Consider the following 24,619-nt stretch of genomic DNA (forward strand, 5'->3'; position numbering starts at 1 on the left):
CAGGATAAGGATCTGGGCTCCTGGAGACAGATTTCCGCATGTAAAAAGTTGGAGCCATGGAAAAAGCCATACACATTGTGTTGTAGTTAGGGATGTAATAGATTTAAGGATCTAAAAAAGTGAGTCTTTGACTGTGGTTTTCTTTTGTGATTTCTAATGACATTTTTATGTGAAATCTTTATAGAAATGTACTGATTTTAGCATCTCAAATAATTTTAATGTAGACTTACTAAACTGAGACTGCAAATTCCATGGATTATAATACTTGGAATAACTGTGAATTTGTTGCCTAGGCCTAATCAGTCACTCTTACCTCATGTCTTTTACTTGCCAAAATAAAGAACTGCATATATTCTGCTTGCCAAGATAAAGTTACATTTTAAAAGGTTGTTATATATTTAACACCTTGTGCACTATTTAATATAAAAGAAACATGAGGCTTCAATTAACCACTTTTTCTTCCAAGCTTTTAAAAAGTCAAAATTATTATGTTGATTTTTGTTGCAGAACTAATAAATCTTAGGATAACTAGTAAATTAATGTATCTTGCTTTCAAGTTTACGTGATTTTTTTGTTTGTTGTCCTTTATCTTTAGTACTTTTACAGCCTCTCCTGAGAACCAATAATAATAATTTTATTAATTGTACTAACTGGTAATGTAATTGTTTATAATACACAAAAAAAATACCAAATTCATGCTTTAAACACATAAAACCAAAACCTAAAAAGGAAACTGTGAGGTTGCCTCATTTATGGAGTTCTGTCATCATCAGACCAGATGATAATTACTCTGACAGTGAAATGCTACCACAGCCTGCTAGGAAGGCCCTGTCTACAGATGCAGAGAGGGGCCCAGTTCAACTCTGGTAAACTAATGACCTGACACAGAACCAGGCCAGTGCAGTGGGCAAACTGTCCAGGCGGGCATGGATTACAAAACAAAGCACTTGTGGAAGAGTTCTTCTAGTGCCTGTGTGTAGGAAGGAATAAATACTTATCAGTAACAATCCATAGTTAGTTTTCTAGACCTGTCCTAGCTCATGAAATGCTAAGCCAAAATCTTGAGGTCTTTGCCGCCTATCCTCTCCAGCCACACCAGAACATCTGAGACTTTGAAAAAGGTAGTAATTCAGTATGGTTAATCATAGCTTCTATCCTGTCCTAAGAATCAGCACAAAATAAGGGAGAGGGGAGATTGAAGAAATAGTAACATTCAAAAGAAATTCTCAGCTATCCATAATACATTTAGTGTAATTAGAGACTCTTGAAAAAAAGAAAAACACCATAGGGTTTGAGATTTCTAAGAAGTGTCCACGTGCACTTTGCCAAAAGAAGGCAAAAAAGCATTTCAGCAAGGGATCTTGGAGAGGGGAATGAACAGAAAAGAAGTCTTCTGTGTCCATATCCAACTGATGTGAGTGGCGTAAAGAATCTGGATTCCAAATTAGATTTTGAAAGAAGGAGGAAAATGAGCCATTGGTGCAGAAAATAGAAGTCCAAAGGTATAGGCAGTTGCTTTAATATTGCCAGATCTAGAGGTCACATTTCAATAGTTCTTTTCATCTAAACCAGATTGTCACATCAACTTTGAAAACAGTGAGAAAATACTTGAAGGGCGCCTGGGTGGCTCAGGCAGTTAGTGTCCGACACTTGATTTTGGCTCAGGTCATGATCACATGGTTCGTGGGATCAAGCCTGTGTCAGGCTCTGTGATTGGGATTCTCTCCCCCTCTCTCTGCCCTTCCCCCTTTCTCTCTCCCACTCTCCCCCCAAATAAATAAGTGAACATTAAAAACAAAGAAAATACTTGAGGGACCTTTATTTTTGTCTTTTGATTCTTCTGTTTTTGGCAAGTAGAGTCCTTCAGCAGTGCTAGTATTATCGTTTCATGATTCCTGGCCTTGCTAAGTCAGTGCCAAGAATCGAGCCTTTGGGGGAGAGACTGTGGGTAATCTGTGTTTCTTACTGGGTGGATGTCTTCTGGTCAAGATCTGGCTTCAGTGGCTAGGAGCTGCCAGTGCTGTTGCTACGCCTAAGAAAATGAAGTGTTCACGATGGGTGCCTGGGTGGCTCAGTCGGTTGAGTGTCCGACTCTTGATTTCAGCTCAGGTCATGATCCCAGGGTCGTCGGATCGAGCTCCGTGTCAGGGTCCACACTGAGCTCAGTGTGGAGCCTTTTTAAGATTCTCTCTCCTCTTTCCCTCTGCCCCTGTCCCTGCTCTTCTGTCTCCCTCTCTCAAATGAAAAAAATAAATAAATAAGAAAAGAAAGTAAAGTGTTCATGCTAAAAGTATGCATCTTTGCCTTTCATACAATGTTTATCCATCTTCTTTGTGATTTGCTTCTCATTCCAGGAAATTTAGGGGCTTTAAAGCACATTAAATATTTTTCATTATATCTGAAGTTGTCAGTCAGAAAAGCAGTAATAGAAATCTGTGATTGCTAATTTATGTTATTCTGTAGCTTTTCTTCTTAACAGAAAAATCAATTTATACATTTTTTAAAAACGTATCACATATCTTTTTAAAATGCATCTGGTAGAAATGTGACAAATCATTTGGTGCAGTGATTCTAAATATTGGCTGATCATCCTAATTACATGGGAAATTAAAAAAACATATATGTACAGATTCCAGGGCTTCATCCTGGACTTGACTTAGAATATCTGAAAGCAAGGTTCAAGAATCTGGCTTTCCTGAAGTGAGTCTGGTGCTCATTTGCTTTGGATCTCGTTCACTTTCATCACATTGTCATCATCACTAACCCAGACTGCTTTTATAGATGGAGAAATCAACGTCCATGGAAGTATCATAGGGTGTGCCCTAGGTCGTGAGGTGAGGGAAGAGGCTGAGGACTGTTGTCCTGAATCTTAGTCCCATGTTCTGTGTCCAGCATTTGTAGATGGCGTTTTCTGTGTCTCACCCGGGAGCTCTTTTTTTACCCTTCTGAATACCAATACAAGTTTTCAGAAGTAACATGTATTTATTTGCTGTTGGCTCTTAGAATGCATTCTTCTACTAGTTATTTATTCATGTCCCTAGCCAACAAAATTAATCAGAAATTAATGGCATATTGACAGTAATTACAGTTTTGTAGACAATATTATAAAATACATTTAAATTTTTTTTGAATTTACTGTTTTGGATAGTCTGAGACACTGCACTCAGGAAAATATTTTGAATCATTCAGTTAAAAAAATGGGTATCACGTCTCTGTCACTTTCAGTTTATTCAGCGTCTTCTAAATTCATTTTACAACTTGGATTTGCAGGTCCACATTCAATATAAACAGACTAGATCCCCTTTTGTTTGCATTTTGCAGTCCCAGCACAATTCAAAATGTACCGGGTTGAATTCAGTTATTTCAGCTGCTAAGAAATCATTACTTTTTTTTCTTTTCTCGTCTCTCTCTTTTGTTTTGTTTTGTTTGGTTTGGTTTGGTTTTTTTTGAGAGAGAGAGAGAAAGTGCCAAGCGCACAAGCAGGGGAGAGGGGCAGGGGAAGAGAAGAATCTAAAGGAGAATCTCCAGGTTGAGCCTGGAGCCCAGTGCAGGGCTCGATCCCACCACTGTGAGATCATGACCTGAGCTGAAACCAAGAGTCCAATGCTCAACCGACTGAACCACCAAGGCTCCCCCAGGCAGTTTTTAAAATAAACAGATCAGTGGTGTCTTTTCCTCTTTCATAGTATTTCTTATTTCCTATTCTTTTGATAATTCTGAAAATGTTACAAATGTTCTTTTCTCTCACAATCCTTTCTGCGAGGTTTCTCCTTTCTGCTTAAAGTAATCCACAGGTTAAGACTGATTATATTTAACTGTTATTAAAGAAGAAAACATGATACTAGAATGCAGTAATATAACATTTAAAAGCCAGATCCAGGAAGTATGGTCTTTCTTGGCCATATTCATCATTGGTTATTCCTTTGATGGAGTACAGTTTTCAGTCCTGTGGTATGTAAATTTGTTTTTCTTTTTACATTTATTTATTTTTGAGAAACAGAGTGAGACAAAGCGTGACCTGAGAAGGGGCAGAAAGAGAAGGAGACACAGAATCTGAAGCAGGCTCCAGGCTCTAAGCAAGCTGTCAGCACAGAGCCTGATGTGAGGCTAGAACCCACGAACTGTGAGATCATGACCTGAGCCGAAGTTGGATGCTCAACCGTCTGAGCCACCCAGGCGCCCCTCAGTCCTGTGGTATATAAAGGGGAAGCAAGAGTGTCTGCGAGTTCACTTGAGCCACCTCACTGATAGGGAAGAGAGATGGGTTCAATTAGAACAGATTCAAAATATCTGGGTTCCTCACCTGGGAAAGGAAGACTGTGATTCAGTATCTCTTTTCAAATACACAAAAGATCATTTAAGGGCAATGACACAGAATTGAACAAAAGGAAATTATATAATAAGCAGGAATTCAGGAATTAAAAAAACACCATTGTTTAAGGATAGAACAGTGGTAAAATTTACATTACTATGAATCTTAAAAATGTACAGGGGCGCCCATATAGCTCAGTCAGTTAAACATCCGACTTCAGCTCAGATCTCGTGGCTTGGGAGTTTGAGCCCTGCATGGGACTCTGTGCTGACAGCTCGGAGTCTGGAGCCTGCTTCGGATTCTGTATCTCCCTTTCTCTCACTGCCCCTCCCCCACTTGGGTTTTCTCTCTCTCTCTCTCTCTCAAAAATAAGTAAAACTTTTTACAAACCATATAGACACTTTCTTGGTTTTAATGTTTGGTCATTGGCCTTCCCAGAAGATAAGGGCTTCTCAAGGCAAAGTTGCCTCCTGATGGTGTGTGTACTATTTTCAGATACAAAATGAAGAGACTACTAGCCTAAAGATATGTATTAGTTAGATTTTAGGTTAAATTGCTCTCCAAAGAGACCCCAAAATATGTTAACCCAAACAAGTTAAAATGTATTTGTCATCTGATAGTATAGAGGTGGGCAGAGCAGAGTCATCTCCGTGTCCATCATCTATCTCTGGAAAAGCAGAGAAGCTTTCCAGGTGTCACCATCACAGCCACCTGGGGAGAGAGGGTGGGGAATGGACTGGGGTGGAGGGGGTGTGTGTGTGCTGCATCAGAAGGTGCACACCTCACTTCCACTCCACCCTTTCCAACAGAGATAGTCTCATGCCACTCTACATTGCAAGGAGGCTAAGAAATACAGTCTCCGCCTGGGGAACAATGTGGTTGGCTAAAACTGGAAAATCTTATCATTAAAAAGGAACGAATGAAAAAAGTTTCAAAAAAGAGATTGTACACGTAAAAATTTTAAATTTCATACTGTGTTTTCACAGTAATGTAATTATTTTTAAAGGATAGCATGAAGTGCCTGGCTGGCTCAGTCAGAAGAGCATGTGACTCTTGATCTCCAGATCATGAGTTCGAGCCCCACACTAGGTGTAGAGATTACAAAAATAAATAAACTTAAAAAAAAAATAAATTAAAATTTAAAAAGGAGAGCATGAATATTGATGGACAATTAGAATTCTCTACCATGGCATGAAAAGAGTTTCAGAATTTGGATATAAAAGTAATATGGCATTTTCAGACACTATAGTAAATTTATTGAATTGTATTCGCATAATACTTATACTTTGTCTGGTGGAAAATCGAAAAGACCAGAAAGCAAACCCTGTGACATGTTGTTTAAGAGTTACGCATCTTCTCAGTAGCCCTCAAGATTACATAGCATTGCATTGAGGTGACTCTAGCTGTTTTGGAACAGGTGAATAATTATCCTGAGATCTCTTTCTCTGTTAGGGAACCTAGCACACGTTAAACAAGTTCTCTTGTCCATAAAAACATTCTGAAATGCAAATCTCCAAACCTTAGAAGAAGTAGACACAGAGACACAGGGCCAAATGTTCAGGAGTAGTTGTAATACACATCTGCATTAGCAAGGAACTGCTGAGGCTGTGGACTCAAGAATCAGTGTCTTAGCCACAGACAGGAAGCTGCCAAATATGGTGGCTGTCACCACCACCATTACTCAGCACACCTGTGGGTGGTAGGCTAGATACTAGAGACCACTGCTTTTGCCTAAAAACAAACAAGCACTACCACACGCTTCCAGAAGAGCCACATGGCTTCTACTTCAGGATGTGCGTTTTCTCCTTCAAGGTCCTACAAAGGTACATCAGCGTGGTGACTGCTGTGTCAGAAGTAGAAACTCAAGCTTCAAGATATAGTTTAGCCCTTTAACCTCAAGTGTACAGGAAGCCACGCTAGAAGCAATTTAGAATTCTATGGTATTTGCCATATAGAGCCTCAGGTAGATGTTAGTCTAACATCTTGCCTTTGTACTTGATATTGAGTATATGCATTTCTGGGAAAGAGCAACAAGCCAAAACTCTGTTGTGTTTATGTTGGAAGCTAAAAGTTATTATTCCCAGGAAATATGTCTCACCGAGCTGCAACTTTATTGAATACCTGTTCTAGAAATTTCACTGTAGTGAGAACAAAAATAGTCGTGAATTTTAGCTTATATTACTTCCAGAAATAGTTTAGAAATAATTTAGATAGTTAAATACTGTAACCATCAAATGGTTCCAAGTTCTTATTCCTACCCACAACCAGAATTTTTCATTCCTTTCCAATAATGCAAGAATTTTTTTTTTTTGCCAAATAACTAAGCAGTAATAAGAGCATTGAGGATTGCAAAAGCATTCTTTTCATTAAATCATTTGAGGCAAAGGAACCTCTTATTCCCAAAGCAGCAAATAGTGATAATGAGTAAAAAGAAATGATGGAATATATAATCAAAATTTAAATTATCCTCTGTATTACTCAGCTATTGCTGAGTTATCAAAAGCTACAATATCTCAGTGACATACAGCAATAATGATTTATTTCTCACACACCTGAGGGTCAGGTGGAGCAGCTCTGATGATGTTGGCGGGGTGGCTTTAAGCTGTAGTTTGGGTCCAGGTCTTTTCCACAAGGTTCTCATCTTCAGTGGACCATCAGGCTACCCAGGTTATGCACGTTAAAGCACAAATGGCAAAGGCACAAGAGAATGAGCAGAAACAGCAGTTACTCTTAAGGCCTAAGGTTGGCACACTTTCATTTCAGCGTACATTTTATTGACCAAAGAGAATCACATGTTCAAGTCCAAAGAGAAGGGGTGGGAAAGTATAACTTCTTTTTGTGGAAGGAACTGTCAAGTTACATTGCAAAGAACATTGACACAGGAAATGGGTGCTGAAGAATTGGGGCCTAAATTGAAGTCTTAATTATCAAAATATTTAGAGGAAATTCTGTGGTACTCCAAGGCTTCTGTTTCTTTCATTTGTGACTAATAAATTATCATTAAGCCTAGCCTTTGTTTATATACTAGGATAAGGTTTAATTAATCTCCATAATTGAGATATGTAAATGAAATAGACTTCCTGGCTGAGAAGATAAGAGAGGGGAGGAGGATGCTACCAGGTAGCTCCTCCCCCCAATTTGGTGAGAGTTGTAAACATTTCAGTGTTGTCATAGATTTCTTTATATTATTAAAAAGCAATTTAAAAAAATCTTGTCTCATAAATACAGTGTTTACTCATGGAATCAGTCTAGGTTTGCATAAACTACTTGTTAGACCCATGACTAATTTTAAAAAACCCATGATAATAGATAGGTTTTATTGATAAAAGTGGCAACTGAATTTATATGATTTTTGACTTTTTCTTCATAAAGAAGATGAATAAGAATATGGTCTAATATACTCAATTAATATTACTGGAGACTAGTAAGGAATATGAAATAGTAATCTTCAAATTTGATTTTGAATGAAATAAGATTTTTTATCGATATATAATTGATGTATAAGTTTGTGTCAGTTTTAGGTATACAGCATAATGATGCAAAACTTGTGTATATTGCAAAATGATCACCGCAGTAACTCTAGTTAACACTTATCATCACACATAGTTACAAATGTTTTTTTTTCTTGTGATAAGAACTTTTAAGATCTATTCTCTTAAAAACTTTCAAGTATACAATACAGTATTAACTATAGTTGCCAAGCCGTACATTATCCCCAGGACTTACTTATTTTGTAACTGGAAGTTTGTACCTTTTGACCACCTTCACCCATTTTGCCCTCTGTCCCCCAACTCCTCACCTCTGGCAACCACCAGTCTTTTCTCTGAATCTGTAAGTTCAGGCTTTTTTTTTTTTATTTTTGTTCCTTTTTTAGTTTCTACATATAAATGAAATCATATGGTATTTATCTTTCTTTGTCTGACTTATCTCACTTGGCATAGTGCCCTCAAGGTCCATCCACGTTGTTGCAAATGGCGATATTTCGTCATTTTTTTGTGGCTGAATAATATTCTGTGTGTGTGTGTGTGTGTGTGTGTGTGTGTGTGTGTGTGTGTGTGTCTTGTTTTTAATCCATTCATCCATCTATTCATGGACACTTAGGTTGCTTCCATGTCTTGGCTCTTGTAAATAACACTACAGTGAACATGGATGGCATACAGGTATCTTTTCTATTTAGTGTTAAGATTATTTTTCACAGTGTCTCAGAAGAAAAGGTAGGATAAATAACTTTTTAGAATGCAGAAGTGACTAACAGTAAATTCTATTCTTAGGAAGCTATTCACTCTAATATCCTGCTCATAATAGAAAACAATAATATAGAAACAGCACTTTACAGAAGACTGTAAGAAAATATACCAAAATTATAGCTGTTGGTATTATGACTTTTTTCTTCCTCACAATAATTTTAATTACAACAGCTAATGTTAAGCTATTGTTAAAAACTGGCACAATCCTGGGGCGCCTGAGTGGCTAGGTTGGTTGAGTCTCCAACTCTTGATTTCAGCTCAGGTCATGATCACAGTTTGAGCCCTGCATCGGGCTCTGCACTGACAGTGTGGAGCTTGCTTGGGATTCTCTCTCCCCCCTGCTCGCGCGCTCTCTCTCTCTCTCTCAAAAGCAAATAAATAAACATTAAGAAAATTTGCACAATCCTAAGTACTTTAGATGTATTGTTTGATTTAATTTGTAAACAACCTGATGAGGTAGAAATTCTTTCTTTCTTCCTTTTTCTTTTTTCCCTCCCTCCCTGATTTTTTTCTTTCTGTTGAGGTATAGTTGGCACACAGTGTTACATTAGTTTTAGGTGTACAACATAGTGATTCATCAACTAGACTGTTAGACTGTGCTGTGTGCTCACCACAGGTGTAGCTAACATCTGTCACCATACAACACTATTACGATACCATTGACTATAATTCCTATGTGGTACGTTTCATCCTTGATTTATTCATTTCATAGCTGCGATCCTCTACCCCCGGTCCCCTTCACCCATTTTGTCCCTCCCTCCTCCCCTCTGGCAACCATTACTTTGTTCTCTGTATTTGTGGGTCTCTTCCTGCTTTTTTGTTTGTTCATTTGTTTTGTTTTTTCAATTCCACATATAAATGAAATCGTATGGTATTTGTCTTTCTGTGTCTGACTTACTTCACTCAGCATAATACCCTCTAAGTCCATCCAGGTCATAAAGGGAAAAACCTCATTTTTTTTATGGCTGAGTATTACTCCTTTGTATATTTATTACCACATCATCTTTAAGGTAGAACTTGCCATCTTTATTTTACAGATGAGGAAGCGAGTGCAGCAAATAGGTTCATATGCTGCAAGTGATCTGTAATTCACATGTACAGTATTTTTAAAATGGAAATAAAATGGTAATAACCTTTTAAAGCAAGAAAATTGTACCATCTTTAGAGCAACAATTTGTAAACAGCCTGACCTATACCATTTGTAAAGCTTTTTCTCCAGGACTGTACTGTGCTGTATTATTGGAAAGACTGAGTTCCAGGGCCTTCCTTGGGCAAGTCCTTTAATATCTCTGAGCCTCTGTTTTCTCATGTGAAATAACTCTAATTACTTGCCTTACTTCTTAAAATTGTTGAGGGGATCATATGAAATATGTGAAAACAACTTGTAAGTCAAAGTACCATATAATATTAGGCAGTGATTTATTACTTTAAGTCAAGATAAAAAATTTGCAACTAGAGGGGCACCTGGGTGGCTCGGTCAGTTGAGCGTCGATCTCTGCTCAGGTCATGATCTCGTGGTTCGTGAGTTTGAGCCCCACATCAGGCTGTCTACTGTCAGTGCCGAGCCCACTTGGGATCCTCTGTTTCCCTCTCTCTCTGCCCTTCCCTTGCTCGCGCATGCGTGCTCCTTTCCTCTCTCTCAAAAAATACATAAACATAAAAAAATTTGCAGCTAGAGAATTATAATTAGATGTTTCCTAGATAACACATGACACATTCATAGTCAAAACATTAACATAAAAATATTGAAAGCTAGTACTTATTTAGAAAATCAAGCTATGGTATAAATATGGCCTTGAGTTCAATTTTTACTCAGTGGTACATGAATTGGGAGTGTTGTGACTAAAGCCAACTCTGCATTCTAAGACACATTTAATACAAATAATGTTTAGTAAATGATATCTTTATTTAAATGACACTTTGCACTGTCATTTATTAGTAATCTCATAAATGTCTGTAGAGTTAGGATTTTAATATTAAATAATATTTAAGAAAGGGAAAGACTTGTTTGTTCACTGCTCATCCCCATTGCCTAGAATATTGAGAAATAAGTATTTGTTGAAAGATTGAATGAAAGAATACTCCAATAATTAGAGAAGAGAATTTAAGAACAAGTATAATACAGGATACACAAAAATGTTAAGCACAAATACTTGTAATATGTGTAATATTCTGAAATTTCATTGGCTCACAAATGTTTGGCAGATTTAACATTTCTTTTTATTTGCCTTACTTAGGGACGTGCTGCCTTAACACAAGAGAAGAAGGAATTTGCCCATGAACATGAAGAAATGAAGAACCTAGAGGCCATTGTTAAAGAAATAAAACCAACTGCCCTCATAGGTAAACTTCTCCCTCTTTCCCATAAACCCAACCCAACCCCATTTTGGCCTGATTCATTTTCTTAATTGATTTTTGAGGCATAATTTAGCTTTTTGAAATTTTGACCTTTGGAATTCACAAACAAAATTACACATTCACTGAATCAACAGTACCCACGGACACTTAGATTTGTAAATTTCGTACTGTGTTCTCAGTCCTGTCAGCTGAAGTGTGTAGCCCCCTGTGCTAACTCTGTCAACCTGTCCATCCTTGGCAGATTCAGCACTTTCCCAGGCTTGATTGCTCCAGATACACACTGGTTCTCAAATGGGAGTGACTTTGCCCCCAAAGAAACATTTGGCAATGTCTGGAGATGTTTTTGGTTATTACAACTTTGGAAAGGGTTGGGGGAGGGGTGGTCAGGGCCACTGACATCTAGTGGGTAGAGACTGGAGATGGTATTCAACACCCTACAGTGCACAGGAAAGCACCCCATCCCCCCCACACAAAGAATTATCCAACCCACAATGTTAATATCCCAGAGGTTGAGAAATACTGCACTAACTACTAGACCGTCCCTGAAGACAGGGAGACCACATCTATATTCCTCATAGCACTTAACACAGTGCTTACACAGTGCGTGTGCACATATGATGTTTAATATAGCCAAATTTAATGTGGTTAAAAAAAACTCAGAGGAGGGTATGAAACTTCGTACCTTATTTTGTGTGTATAGAATGTCAGTTCTTACTTTGTATCATAATCCACTCCTGGAAGTTCTTGTAAACATGACAGTATTGAGAACAATGATGATAATTGTAACAAAAACAAATACTCCATCGCAGAAACTGTAATAAGTCTTGTTTTTGACAAAATACATTGTATCAGGATTTTTCTCCATTTCCATCATGCTAATTGCTTTATCCTTTGTCAGGAGTCTTTCAGTGAGTGATACTGTTTTACAATTGAATTGGATGGTTGTCTTAAGTGTTAGCACTGGTTTATAAAAAATAATTACTTTATAACCTGAGAGACTAGAATATACTCCTAGAATTATTTATAGAGAGATAATATATATTAGGTACATTTTAATTTCCTGATATCAGTGTCTGTCATCAAAATACCTAGTGATTTGATCACTGACTTGGTGTATTATGAGCCAAATGTTAGATCTGTGTTGTTTTGTATAGATACTTGGAGATTTGTAACCCTAAAGGTTGTTGGCATTAACAAACGTATCTCTTTCTGTCACTGTTAATGCAGATCTTCTATATTTTGTTTAGGGTCTATCAGAAAGTGACCTGACCTGTCTCATTGTCTTGAGGGCATGGACGTCTTACTTCACTAACCACTGATAGTCTATTCACTGGTTTCTCATTTCTACATCAGGAGTTGCTGCGATTGGTGGTGCATTCTCAGAACAAATTCTCAAGGACATGGCTGCCTTCAATGACCGACCTATTATTTTTGCATTGAGTAATCCAACTAGCAAAGCAGAATGTACTGCAGAGCAGTGCTATAAACTAACCAAGGTAAAGCAAAAGTGTAACTTCTCTCCCCCCACCTCCAGTCCCCAGCTCTGCCAGTGCTGACACAGGGTCTGATATTTTAATACTCTAATTCTTAATCATTATGGAGGAACCAAGGATATGTAAGATTCTTACTACTTAATTTAAAAGTTAAACCAAGATTGAAAAAAAAGTGAATAGGGGTGCCTGGGTGGCTCAGTCGGTTGGGCGTCCGACTTCGGCTCAGATCATGATCTCGCGGTCCGTGAGTTCGAGCCCCGCATCGGGCTCTGTGCTGACAGCTCAGAGCCTGGAGCCTGTTTCAGATTCTGTGTCTCCCTCTCTCTCTGACCTTCCCCCATTCATGCTCTGTCTCTGTCTCAAAAATGAATAAACGTTAAAAAAAAATAAAAAAATAAAAAAGAAAGAAAAGTGAATAGGTCAGAGGGGTTTAGAACTGTTTCCTCTTCTAGAATGTTGTTGTGTAAATCCTCCTCTTCAGTAAAACAAACTTTGTAAAGTTTATTGATAATTTTTTCAAGTGATTTGGAAGCATTTAACACTTAAATATAAAAGCTAAAAAGGAAAAATTTTGATGCTAGATGCTTATTAAAATAACTTTTAACTAGCTATTTCTGAACGTTGAAGCATACCGTATAAAACCTCAGTCTTATTTTTGTTTTGCTAAATCCTGGGTTTGGATTTTGATGCCATGGGTGGTACATTTGGGCAGCTATTTTGACATCTAGCCAGTTTGGGATAGAAGTCCTTGAAGCTTCAACACTTTACTGTTTCCAAAAAAGTGGCTTATTTTATACTGTGTTTGTATTAACATATATTTGACTGATAGGTTGACAATAGCCTTTTTTTCCTTCAAAGACTTGAAAATGTCATTATAACGAAACAGAGGTTGAATCATATATATCTAACACTTTTATTTTGGAAAGAAATCCAAAATGCACTAGAAAAGGCAAACATGACACAAAGTTAGGTCACTCTGCACAAATCAGAAATTGATGGCTCTACTTCCTTAATATTATAACCTTAAATGCTCATTACTAGAATTAATGAAATGTTGGCAAGGAGCCACTCCATTGTCTATCTCTCTTAATTTGGGATGGCATCAATCTCCTCAATAATTTTAATTTTCAGCCCATCTGCAGATTGGGAAATTTGCCGGACATCCCTCAGTAGTCCTTAAATTTTTAAAAGGGGAAGAAAAAAAAACCCTTTGAGCAATAAAACTGTAGCATGGTGCACAAATAATAAAATTTTAGCACAGTAGACAAATAACAAATAAGTGGTTTTGTAGTTATTTTGTCATATATCTCAACAGGTGTCAAGAGTTTATAGACTCACCAGTAATAGAAATAAACACAATTAGCCAAATTTGTATAATTGTGTTATTAAATTAAAAAAAATTTTTTTAATGTTTATTTATTTTTGAGAGAGACACAGCATGAGTGGGGAAGGGGCATAGAGAGAGGGAGACACAGAATCCTAAGCAGGCTCCAGGCTCTGAGCTGTTAGCACAGAGCCCAATGTGGGGCTCGAACCCACAAACCATGAGATCATGACCTGAGCTGAAGTTGGACACTTAACTAACTGAGCCACCCAGGTGCCCCGTAATTGTGTTTTTAAATTTGAATGTGTCTGATATAAATGACCTAAACTCTTTCTTAATCATCTTGCATGATGTTCTATGTTGTTTTAAAAAAAAAAAAAGGGTATAGAATTGAAAGTCATTTTGAGACTGAAAACTTAAACACTGGTTTAGCTAAAGGATACAGAACAGGCAAAGGTCTGTCTGTGCTGGATGAGTCTCTGCTGCTTTAGGCACAAGGGAAAGGTTGTCAGGAAAGGTTAAAAATAGAAATACAGGAAGATTATTGAAGCATGAAAAACTATAATCCAGAAATAGTATGAAGAGATTTTCTTCTCCATATTAACACTCCGTGTACACGAAAATATTTAGCTGTCATTTATTGAATGCTGTTCTCCTTAAAATATGATGATTATAAAATAGTAGGTAGGAAGTGAAAGCAGGGAGGGAGATAAATGAGCTTATATATCATGTTGCAGGTCTTTTTCTTAAATATATGTGTGTATACATATATGTATATCTATAAAATAATTAAGTTACGTTAGAAAGTTGCTTGTAGGGATGCCTGGGTGGCTCAGTTGGTTAAGCCTCTGACTTTGGTTCAGGTCATGATATCGAGGTTTGTGAGTTTGAACCCCAAGTTAGGCTCTGTGCTGACAGTTCAGATACTGGAGCCTGCTTCAGATTCTGTGTCTCTCTCTGTTCCTCCCTGGCTTGTGCTCTCTCTTTCTCTCTCTCTCTCAAAAATAAACGTTTTTAAAAAATTAAAGAAAACTGTGTAGATCCCTAAACTCTAACCTAAAATGTCATACTTTCCAATACTCTAATGTTAACCTATCATTTTTTTCAGCTTCAGAAGTCTGTAATCTGAACCCCACATAGAAATGGTTGATAGGCTTCTGGGTTGGACCACTGCAGCGAATAGAGTGGTGGTCTTGGGTTTCCTGTGCTTTACACACTTCTCTGAGGAGTAGAGAGGGAGGCAGAGAGTAGTAGTAATCACCCACTCCAGAACTTACTGCCAACATCATAAAAGCTTGCCCAGACTTATTAGAGGGTTAATGAAAATTAGTCTTCTTTCTAAATGCTCAGTACTCTAACTGTGGGGTAGTTCTGTTATGATACATTTCTTTTAAAATACCGTGCTTCTTTTTAAAGTTAGTTGTGTGTCTGTGTTGTAGGGGCGTGCAATTTTTGCCAGTGGCAGTCCTTTTGATCCAGTTACTCTTCCAGATGGACGGACCCTATATCCTGGCCAAGGAAACAATTCCTATGTGTTTCCTGGAATCGCTCTTGGTGTTGTGGCTTGTGGACTGAGACATATCACAGATGAGATTTTTCTCACAACTGCTGAGGTATTGTAAACTCTGTGTTCACCAAGGCTGTAAAACACCAGATGAGCTCCATGTGGGTTAATGATTTATTTATTTATATAGCATCTCAGCTCACTCCCTATAAGGTACAAAGTCCGAAGAAGAAAAAAATCTCTCCTAGTGGAGAATAAGGGGTCGGTAGCAGGTTCACATTGGAGTCACGAGTAAAAGACTATTTTTCAGTAGCCAGTAAAAAAACCGTTGTGATCTCTTACAAGGAACTCATTTTCGTCTTCATACTTCCAATCAAATTCTGTGACAGTAGTGACACAATTGAAAATACTGTTTCCAAATCATAATGCAGTGACCAATGTTTCTCCAAACTTTCCTAAATAACAGCATTTTGAAGGTCTAAAATGAAAGTCTGATTTGGTATAGTGAAGAAGTGTGTATTCATTGAGGGTACAGGGCAGAAAACAGAAACTACTCTAATATTTTAAGCAGAAAGAAAATTATAACAGGGAATTAGTGTTTTTGAACTCATTAAAAGGACACATGTGGGTTTGAGTGTGGGCCTTCAGGAAAGATTCTCCGAACATCACGTAACAGACCCAGTAGGGACTGGTGAGCTGTTCTTAAGAAGTGAAGGATCTGAAACCTTACCTTAGTTGCAGGCTAATGAGTTAGCCTGCCACAGTTTCATGGATGCTGGCAAAAGACCCAAAACCCTTAGGTCAGAGACAAAGACTTTATTACTTATGGCACAAGACGTACCATAAACTTCATGTTCCCATCAGTTCCCTTTCCTTCCCACACTTCAGGGGGATGATACAGTGATTTGGCACATATTTGTAAAATCATGAGCTTTTGATAATCAGAATGTTCATCTGGTTGATACCTTGTTTGAGCAGGATGCAGTTCACGGATGAGAGATTTGAGTGAATTTCTTCTAAAATGAGACCACTGTACAACGTGGTAACTGAACTGAACCAAATAAAAGTTGATTAAAATTCAGATATTTTCAGCGTGCGAACATACTGTGCTTTCTGTTTTGAAGAGGAACTTGGAGAATATAGATGGAGTCTTCTGTTATTGTTGTGGTCTAAGGTGTATAATCCCAGTGTTTAGCGCCTGGCATCATTCTGTGAGAACGGATAGCGAAGCTGTAATGTCCTGCTCTTTTCTTTGTCTTCCCTGCAGTAGAAGCATCGCAGCTGGTGTCCCAGAGTTTCTTTATCTCCTAAAATCTTGTTATACATAAGTAGATATCTGCTCACTAAGAGAGCTTATCAAAGCTGTTCACACATTAAGAAAAATATAATTATTGTTCTACATAACAGACACATCAAAGGGGGGGGGGAGATCTTCTACTCAATGTAGCCCATGTTTGCTTTCCTAAATAACTCCAGCACCATCTAGTGACAAACTCTATGAAAAAAAAAATCCTTCCATTTACCATCCAGGCAAAGTAATAAATACTATCAAAAAACTTTGAAGAAAAAAGAAAATGTAATGTCAGCAGTGCCCTTCTTGTAGCTAGTGATCTCTCTGGCTACCTCTTCTGACCTTTCCACTGGTTTTCTCTTAGGCTTCAACACAACAGTCTTGTTTTTCACACCACCTCATTGTTTACTTTGTCTTCTTTCCATGTCCCTTTTAACTAAGAGCTTTTTTCTAGCATTGATTTTGTTGTTGTTGTAACTTTTTCCCCTTTTTTCTTATGCTTTCAGAGATTTCATCCATTCTCTGGGTTCCATTATCTTAAGTCTAAAAGTGGCCAAATCTGTGTCTCTAGTCTCATCTTGTAACGTGTCTCCAGTTGCTTTTTCTTAAACACAAAATGCATAAAACCACACTTTTCACCTTCCTTCACCCTCAGTATTTGCACTGCATTTAGTGATAACTCCTTTCTAAGTAGACACCAAAGCTTAGAAGCCTGTCATTCTTTCATTCTCCCTCATCCCAAAGCTTCAAACACAACATGCAGGCACACACCTGTATAACTGCTCTATTATCCTGCCTGGAAAACTCTGAGAACTATTCACCTATCTAAGCCTCTCCTGTTAACTTCACTCCCCACCTCATGCTTGAATCCTTTGGTGACTACCATGGCTCATCTTGAGAAAATTAGGCTTAGGAAGGTTAATTAATTTGCCTAAATTCAACCAAATAGTAATTATTGCAGTTAGAATTTGAATATAGACCTACCTCACATCACAGCCTGAGCTTTCAACCACCATGCTGTTACAACAAAGAGGATTCTGGCTTTCCTGGTACCCTCACAACCTTCTGAACCTCTGCTAAGAGCACTTAGTGCTCCCTTGGGTCAGCCCTCCTGGGAACATACTCCTCGCCTCCTGTCCACATCTGAGAGGCGTGTCTGGCTGCCTGTCCTTACCCCATTCCTCCTGAACCACCTGCTCTGTATTCTCTCATCTGCCTCACCCCACCCCTTTCTGAGGTCTGTGTGGAGGACACTAGAGATGGTCACCACAGACAACAGCATCTGGAGGAAACTTTGATTCACTGAAGTCACTGGATAACTGAAAATCCAGCTGCTGTAACATGGCCAAAATGAAACAAAGACAGATCATTTGAAAGTGGACACAGTGTAGAGAGACACCAGTGACATATCAAAAGCAGCAAATAGTTTTTGAGTGAATGAGGTAATAGGTGAGAGCAACGTTAAGACTCTTGTATACTCTCCCCTTTTCCCCCAAGTCAATCCCTTCTATGTTAGTGATTTCATTCCTAACATGAGGCTCCCCTGGTCACGTGTTTGCTACTTGGCTCTGTTCTATGGTGTCTCGGTTCTCTCTCTGTGTGACAGGCATACGTGGAGAGCAAAGATTCAGACTGATTCTAATTTACTCAGCCATCTTCTTACTGTCCCCGGTCTCTTTAAAATGATATTGTGCAACATTCTAGACAAGAAGCAATGATGCTGGACCCCAATGGTGAGAGGAACAGTATACCTCTTATCTCATAGAAATCATTTGCAGTTGATTGGTTATAGAACTTGCCTCCACCTCAAAAAGCTTACTAGCTTTCATATTGTAGAGCTAGATCTGGCCCCCAAAGCTATTTTACTTCCATTCTGCCATGGTGACTGCCCCTCTGTTCGTTTAAAAGTGAAATAGCTAAGAGGGCTCAACCTGGGCTCAGTCGGTTGAGCATCTTACTCTTGATATCCTCTCAGGTCATGATCTCATGGTGGTGAGACCGAGCCCTATGTCAGGCTCTGTGCTGAGTGTGGAGCCTGCTTGGGATTCTCTCTTTCTCTCTCCCTGTGCCCCTCCCCCATCCGCTTGTGTGTGTGCACGAGTATGCGTGTGCAAGCATGCATGCTCTCTCGAAATAAATAAATAAACATTAAGCAAAAAGTGAAATAGCTAAAACATACCGAACATTTACTTTCTCAGACAATGTGGTAAATTCCTTACTGGCATTTATTTTGTTTAATCTCATGAATTAGGAATTGTTAGTAGTCTTCTATCGCCAAAGGGAAAACTAGGCTTAGGAAGGTTAATTAATTTGCCCAATTCAAACAAACAGTAATTATTGCAGTTAGAATTTGAATGTAGACATACATCACATCACAGCCTGAGCTTTCAACCACCATGCTGTTATATCCGTTCAACATTGTGCTACTCATTTTTCCTCTATCCAGTTATATAACAGTACTAGATACCTATACAGGTTTTTGCTTTAACATCTAAGAAATGCCAATGATTTGAATCTGCTACAGATCCTTTGCAGAACAACAAGAAGTAACAGGATTTTGTAAGCAGCCTAAATTCAATGGGGCATCAACATAAAATGGTTTTATTTTTCCTGACAATCACTGTTTTGAATAATTCTCCATCAAGTCTTTCTTTTCTTTCTCTTAATGGCATCTCAGTAACTTTTAATTCCATTTCAATTCACCCATTCTTTTAACAAGTATTGATTAATACCTGCTATGTGCTACTCATTATTCTGGGTGCTGGGGAATATATCAGTGAACAATAATTAAACATCTGTTCCGTTCAGAATCAGTATCCAATTCAGATATCATCTCTTGTTCCTTCAGTACAAGAGGCCTGCTGCAGCAGCTGGCTGAGAGCCCCTTCTCTTTTATTATTCTCCCATCCCAGCATCTTGAGGGGCTCAGGGAAAAGAGCATGTCTGGGCCCTGAACACCTCCTCCCCCTTCTTATCAAGGCCTATTTCTTCAAATGTGTTGGAAACAGAAAGGAAGGGTATGGAAAAGGACAAACATGCCCTGTCCTTTCCTTTCCTTTCCTTTCCCTTTTCCTTTCCTTTCCTTTCCTTTCCTTTCCTTTCCTTTCCTTTCCTTTCCTTTCCTTTCCTTTCCTTTTTTTAGAGAGCATATGAACAGGGGACAGGGGTAGAGGGAGAGGGAGAGAGAATCCTACGCAGGTTCCATGCCTAGTGCAGAGCCCAACACAGGGCTCTATCCCACGATCCTGGGATTATGACCTCAGTCAAAGTTAAGAATCAGACATTCGACCCACTCAGCCATCCATCCAGGCACCCCAAACATGTCTTTTATTAACTCTCCACTTTTTTAGGCCATTGAACCATCTGAGGCAGGAGCCCATATCTGGCTTTCTCATGGGGTATGTGTACAAGAGTTTAGAGGACTCTTTGGGGCCCTCTGTGGCATGACATGAGAGATCTGGCTCCAGTTCAGCCTTTTTCCCTTGCTCAGCTTGTGAGATCCTCCTCTGCAGTGGTAACTTGGCTTGGAAGCTGATGCCTTCTGGGGATACAGGCTCCTCCCCAAGCAACCCCCCCACCCCCCTTTCTATCTGATTCTCCTTTCCCATCCTCTTCACCTCTGCTTACATAAACATGTCTGTACCTGCTCAGGCTAAGTGAGGAATAGAATGCCAAACTCTCCTTCTTGAGGGCACCTCATGCTTTCAAGAGAGGGCAGTGTGCAAGAAGAAGAGGGGAGAGAAGCCACTGCATTACCCACTAGGCCAGACTATGGTTCTAGTGACTCTCCCTGATTCTCCCCATTTCAGCCTTCTGAAAAGGGGTGGCTGTGTTTGTGGGGCTGGCAGGGCTGATTCCGCCCCCTCTTAGGTTCTGAGGGACGTGGCAGTCCTCACACTATTTGGTGGCTTCATAATAATGTGGAACACTTAATTCTATTTCTTCTAGTGTTGGGGGCCCTGATCACCAATTCTGGGGCCAAGGAAAAGTTTTGCTCAACATCCTGTTATAAAGGCAAGAAATAAAGGGCTGAACAATGTCTTTATTATAAAATTCTTTGTGATCAGCTTTCTGTAACTATAATTATATATTTTGCATAATATGTAATGTAATATTAATCAAATAGCAGTTGTACTAGTAACTTCATCCTGCTCTCCCCCCACCCCACACTCCTGCCTAAATATCCTTGTTCAGAATATCCTCAGTCACCCATAGAATTTAACCAAAATTCCTTAATTTGGCATTGACAGTGCTCCAATCCTTATTCTCTATTTAGATTCCCCTCTGCTCCCCCACATCAGGACACTGGGGATCACTGAGTCCAGCTCATACATCTCTGCCTTTGGTCTGAATCTGTCTTCTTTCTGGAGTGCCCAGCCCTTCCCTTTTGTCTGACACCTAGCTCTCCTTCAGTCCCATACTAAGCTGTCTCCACTGTACTTCTGGATTTCTTAACACTCACATTTCACCTTTGACCTAGGCTGTCCTCTCTTTCAGTATTCCCTTTTTCTTCCTCACTAACTTCTAACTTTCTCAAGGGCAGGAACTGCTTTTTTATCCTCTCTTGGTGTTATACTTGCTCAGTGTCTTTCATATTTGCTGATGGCAATAAAACAATTGCAGAAATAATTTCATGATTTAAAAATCTAACATATTAAGAGATAGTGAAAAATACGTGTTTGCTTATGCAAAATGTTTCAAATGAGGAAGATTTTCTACTTCCTGTCTGCACCCTCAGGTCTGTTAAATAATAGAGCCAGCCACATACTGCTTTAGACTTGCCACACTGAAATGCCTAATCAAAGTCTGAGAGCTGGAGGGAACTTCACAATTGCTGAGTCTACCTCTGTGCCCCAGAAGGTTCAGCAAATAACTTAGCATATAGAACTTTATTGTTGAACCGCTTGAGAGCAACTTACAGTATCATGTCCCTTTACCCCTAGATATTTCAGGACATTTTTTTATGTGATCTCTGTACCATTTTCAATTCAGGAACTTTAACACTGATAGAATATTATTATCTAATGCACAGTCCGGATTCAAATTTCACCAATTATCCATTAGAAAAGGCCTTTATAGCCTCTAGACTAATCCTTTAATCTGCAAGAATATTTCAGTCTTTCCTTTATGGCACTGACATTTTGGAGCATACAGGCCAGTTGGTTTTTACAATGTTCCCCACTTTGGGTTTATCTGATTGTTTCCTCATGATTGAATTCAAGTTATGCGGTTTTGTTAGGAGTACTAAATGCCTAATGATTGCATCCTTCTCAGTGCATCACATCAGGAGGCATGTAGTGTCAATCTGTCTCATTAAAAAAAATACTTTACTGAGGTATGATTGACATACAAAAAGCTGTACATATTTAATCACACAACTTGATCACCAAAATACATGCCATAAATATGTCTATCATTGCCAATGCTCTTTCCTACTCTCTTTGTGTGTGTGTGTGTGTGTGTGTGTGTGTGAGAGAGAGAGAGAGAGAGAGAGAGAGAGAGAGAGGAGAGGGAGAGGGAGGGAGATAAGAACACTTACCATAAGATCTACCCTCTTGGCAAATTCTTAAGTATATGTCATTTAATTTAGAAATGGAAATGGTCTGGGAACAGCAAATGCTGAGACCAGTTAGGTGATTCAGAGAATCCAGAATCTGGATAAATTGAAACCCTACTTGCAATGTGACTCCAAAGTGGCTCTCTCAGTCCCGTGCTGTACCTCTTGTGCCAGAATATGTGAGCTAGGAGAAGCAGTGTGATCAGCCTTGGATCCCTTCCCTCCTGTACTGTCAGGGTCCTTGTCCATCACTTCTGTCATCCTCCTCTGCCTTCCTCGCCCCTCTCTCCCCTGTTCCTCAGGCACATCGGATGGAAAAGCTTCCAGCATTTCATGGCACAGTAGAAAAGGAACTGGAGTAAGAGGCAGTGCAGATTCTGTTCCCATCTTTACTGATGGTGGGATCCCACCAGTCACCAAGTCTTCTGGACTCAGTTTTCCCATCAACAAAGGGAAAGACAAAATTAGGTGATCACATTAATGTGCCCTGCTTCCATATATGACCATATGTGATCATTCACCTAGGTATCCTCATAACCATCACATTGTATGGTGTGAAGTAAAAACATATTTGTCTTTCTTATTTTGAAAGGTTATAGCCCAGCAAGTATCAGATAAACACTTGGAAGAGGGCCGGCTTTATCCTCCTTTGGACACCATTAGAGATGTTTCTCTGAAAATTGCAGCAAAGGTAAAACCACTCTTTTTCAAGTCTTATTATTTTTAATTCCTTCTGTTGCTAAATATGCATTTTTAGCCACTAAAAATCACTTCACTTCCTTGAAATGTATATCTGTATCATCTTATTTTGTTAGAAGTCAGAGAAATGAGACACAGTGCTTTAGCAGAGCTTAGGAACTACACTTCATCCCTAGGAATGGAAGAATTGGGGTGAATCATTGATTTCCCTATCATTCTTTATCTGTCCCATAATCTAAATAAGTTAGTAGGATTCCCTTTCAGTTAGGTTTCTCCTATTTCACCTTTTTAACTTATTGTTTTCCATATTTCACTTGTGTTGTCACCAAAATATTGCAGATACGGTATAGTAACATTTAGAATCATTTGAATCACTTGTCTTATCTATGTTTCTATGATGTATAGCATCTTAAAGATCACAATTGATAATATTGGGCAGAGGGCTAAACAATGAGGGCAAGGAACTCAAAGCTGTTGGGGTGGCAGATGAGCTAATGAAACAATTAGCCAAGAAGAACCTAAAGACAGAATTTTTCTGTAATTAAGATGAGAGAGAAATTGACTTTTTTTTACAATACAATTATATTAGCCTCTTAGGGCTGCTGTAACAAAATACCACAGACTGGGTGGCTCAAACAACAGAAATCTATTTCTCACAGTTCTGGGGGCTGCAAATCTAAGATTAAGGGGTAGAAGGCCTGATTTCCTTGGAGGGCTCCCTCCTTAGCTTGTAGATGACTGCTTTCTCACTGTGTCCTCACATGGTCTTTTCTTTGTGCACAAACATCCTTGGCTTTCCTGGGGTGTCCAAATTTGCCCTTCTCATAAGAACACTAGTCAGTTTGGATTAGGGCCCACCCAAACAGCCTCATTTTTAACTTAATTACTTCTTTAAAGTCCCTGTCTCCAAACATTATCACACTCTGAGGTACTGGGGGTTAGTTAGTGCATATGAATTTTGAGTGACATAGGTCAGCCCATAATGGTTATGTTTATATGTTACAGGTGTAAACTAGGGTTTCTCAGCCGCAGCACTGTGCACATATTGGCTGGATAACTCTTGGTTGTGGGGGTTATCTTGGCATTATGACAACCGAAAATGTCTCCAGACATTGCGAAGTATCCCCTCAGGGGAAATATTGTTTTTTGGTTGAAAATAAAGACTATTAGCAAATTTATCAAAACAGTACCATATTTAGGATTCATGTATCATTATATGCCTTATTGATTGAGGGCATATGCTTCAAAACCCAAGTAATCCTTCAAAAAAACTTTAGATAATCTGCTTGATTACCTATTCATGAAAGAGTATCTTTTTATCTTCTACTATTTTATATCTCCTAGTTTTTAACTAATTTGAATTGTTAATACACCGAACAGCACATTATTATGTTAAATTCATTGTGAAGATTTAAACGAAAAGGTGTTGGGGTGCCTGGGCGCCTGGTGTCGGTTAAGCATCCGACTTCAGCTCAGGTCATGATCTCAAGGTTCGTGAGTTCAAGTCCCACATTGGGCTTTGTGCTGACAGCTCAGAGCCTGGAGCCTGCTTTGGATTCTGCATCTCGCTGTCTCTCCGCCCCTCCCCTGCTCTCACTCTGTCTTTCTCTCTCTCAAAAATAAACATAAGTGAAAAGGTGTTAGCTTATGATTAGAGGAGAAAGTACAAAAGCAGAGGACCTCAGGGAAGTTCATAAAGACTCAGATATTCTATCTAGAATCATGGGAAAATCAAGCGCTGAGACAGAAACTGGGAAATCAGAACAAAGAATCAAGTTGAGGGAGGAAGATAGTTTGAAGTTTCAGGGCACATTCACATAGAATTCATACAACT

General features: G+C 38.9%; 1 protein-coding gene across 1 annotated transcript in view; it reads left to right on the forward strand.

Moving 5' to 3' along the window:
- ME1 (malic enzyme 1) overlaps positions 1 to 24,619 on the forward strand; it is a 190,322-nt gene that overhangs the window by 162,052 nt on the left and 3,651 nt on the right. The window contains exons 10-13 of the mRNA XM_027057335.2: positions 10,797 to 10,902; positions 12,271 to 12,413; positions 15,174 to 15,347; positions 22,679 to 22,777. Coding sequence (XP_026913136.1) covers positions 10,797 to 10,902; positions 12,271 to 12,413; positions 15,174 to 15,347; positions 22,679 to 22,777 — 522 coding nt within the window. The remainder of the gene's footprint in view (positions 1 to 10,796; positions 10,903 to 12,270; positions 12,414 to 15,173; positions 15,348 to 22,678; positions 22,778 to 24,619) is intronic.

This window comes from Acinonyx jubatus, chromosome B2 (assembly GCF_027475565.1).
Source record: "Acinonyx jubatus isolate Ajub_Pintada_27869175 chromosome B2, VMU_Ajub_asm_v1.0, whole genome shotgun sequence".
In the NCBI taxonomy this organism is placed as follows: domain Eukaryota; kingdom Metazoa; phylum Chordata; class Mammalia; order Carnivora; family Felidae; genus Acinonyx; species Acinonyx jubatus.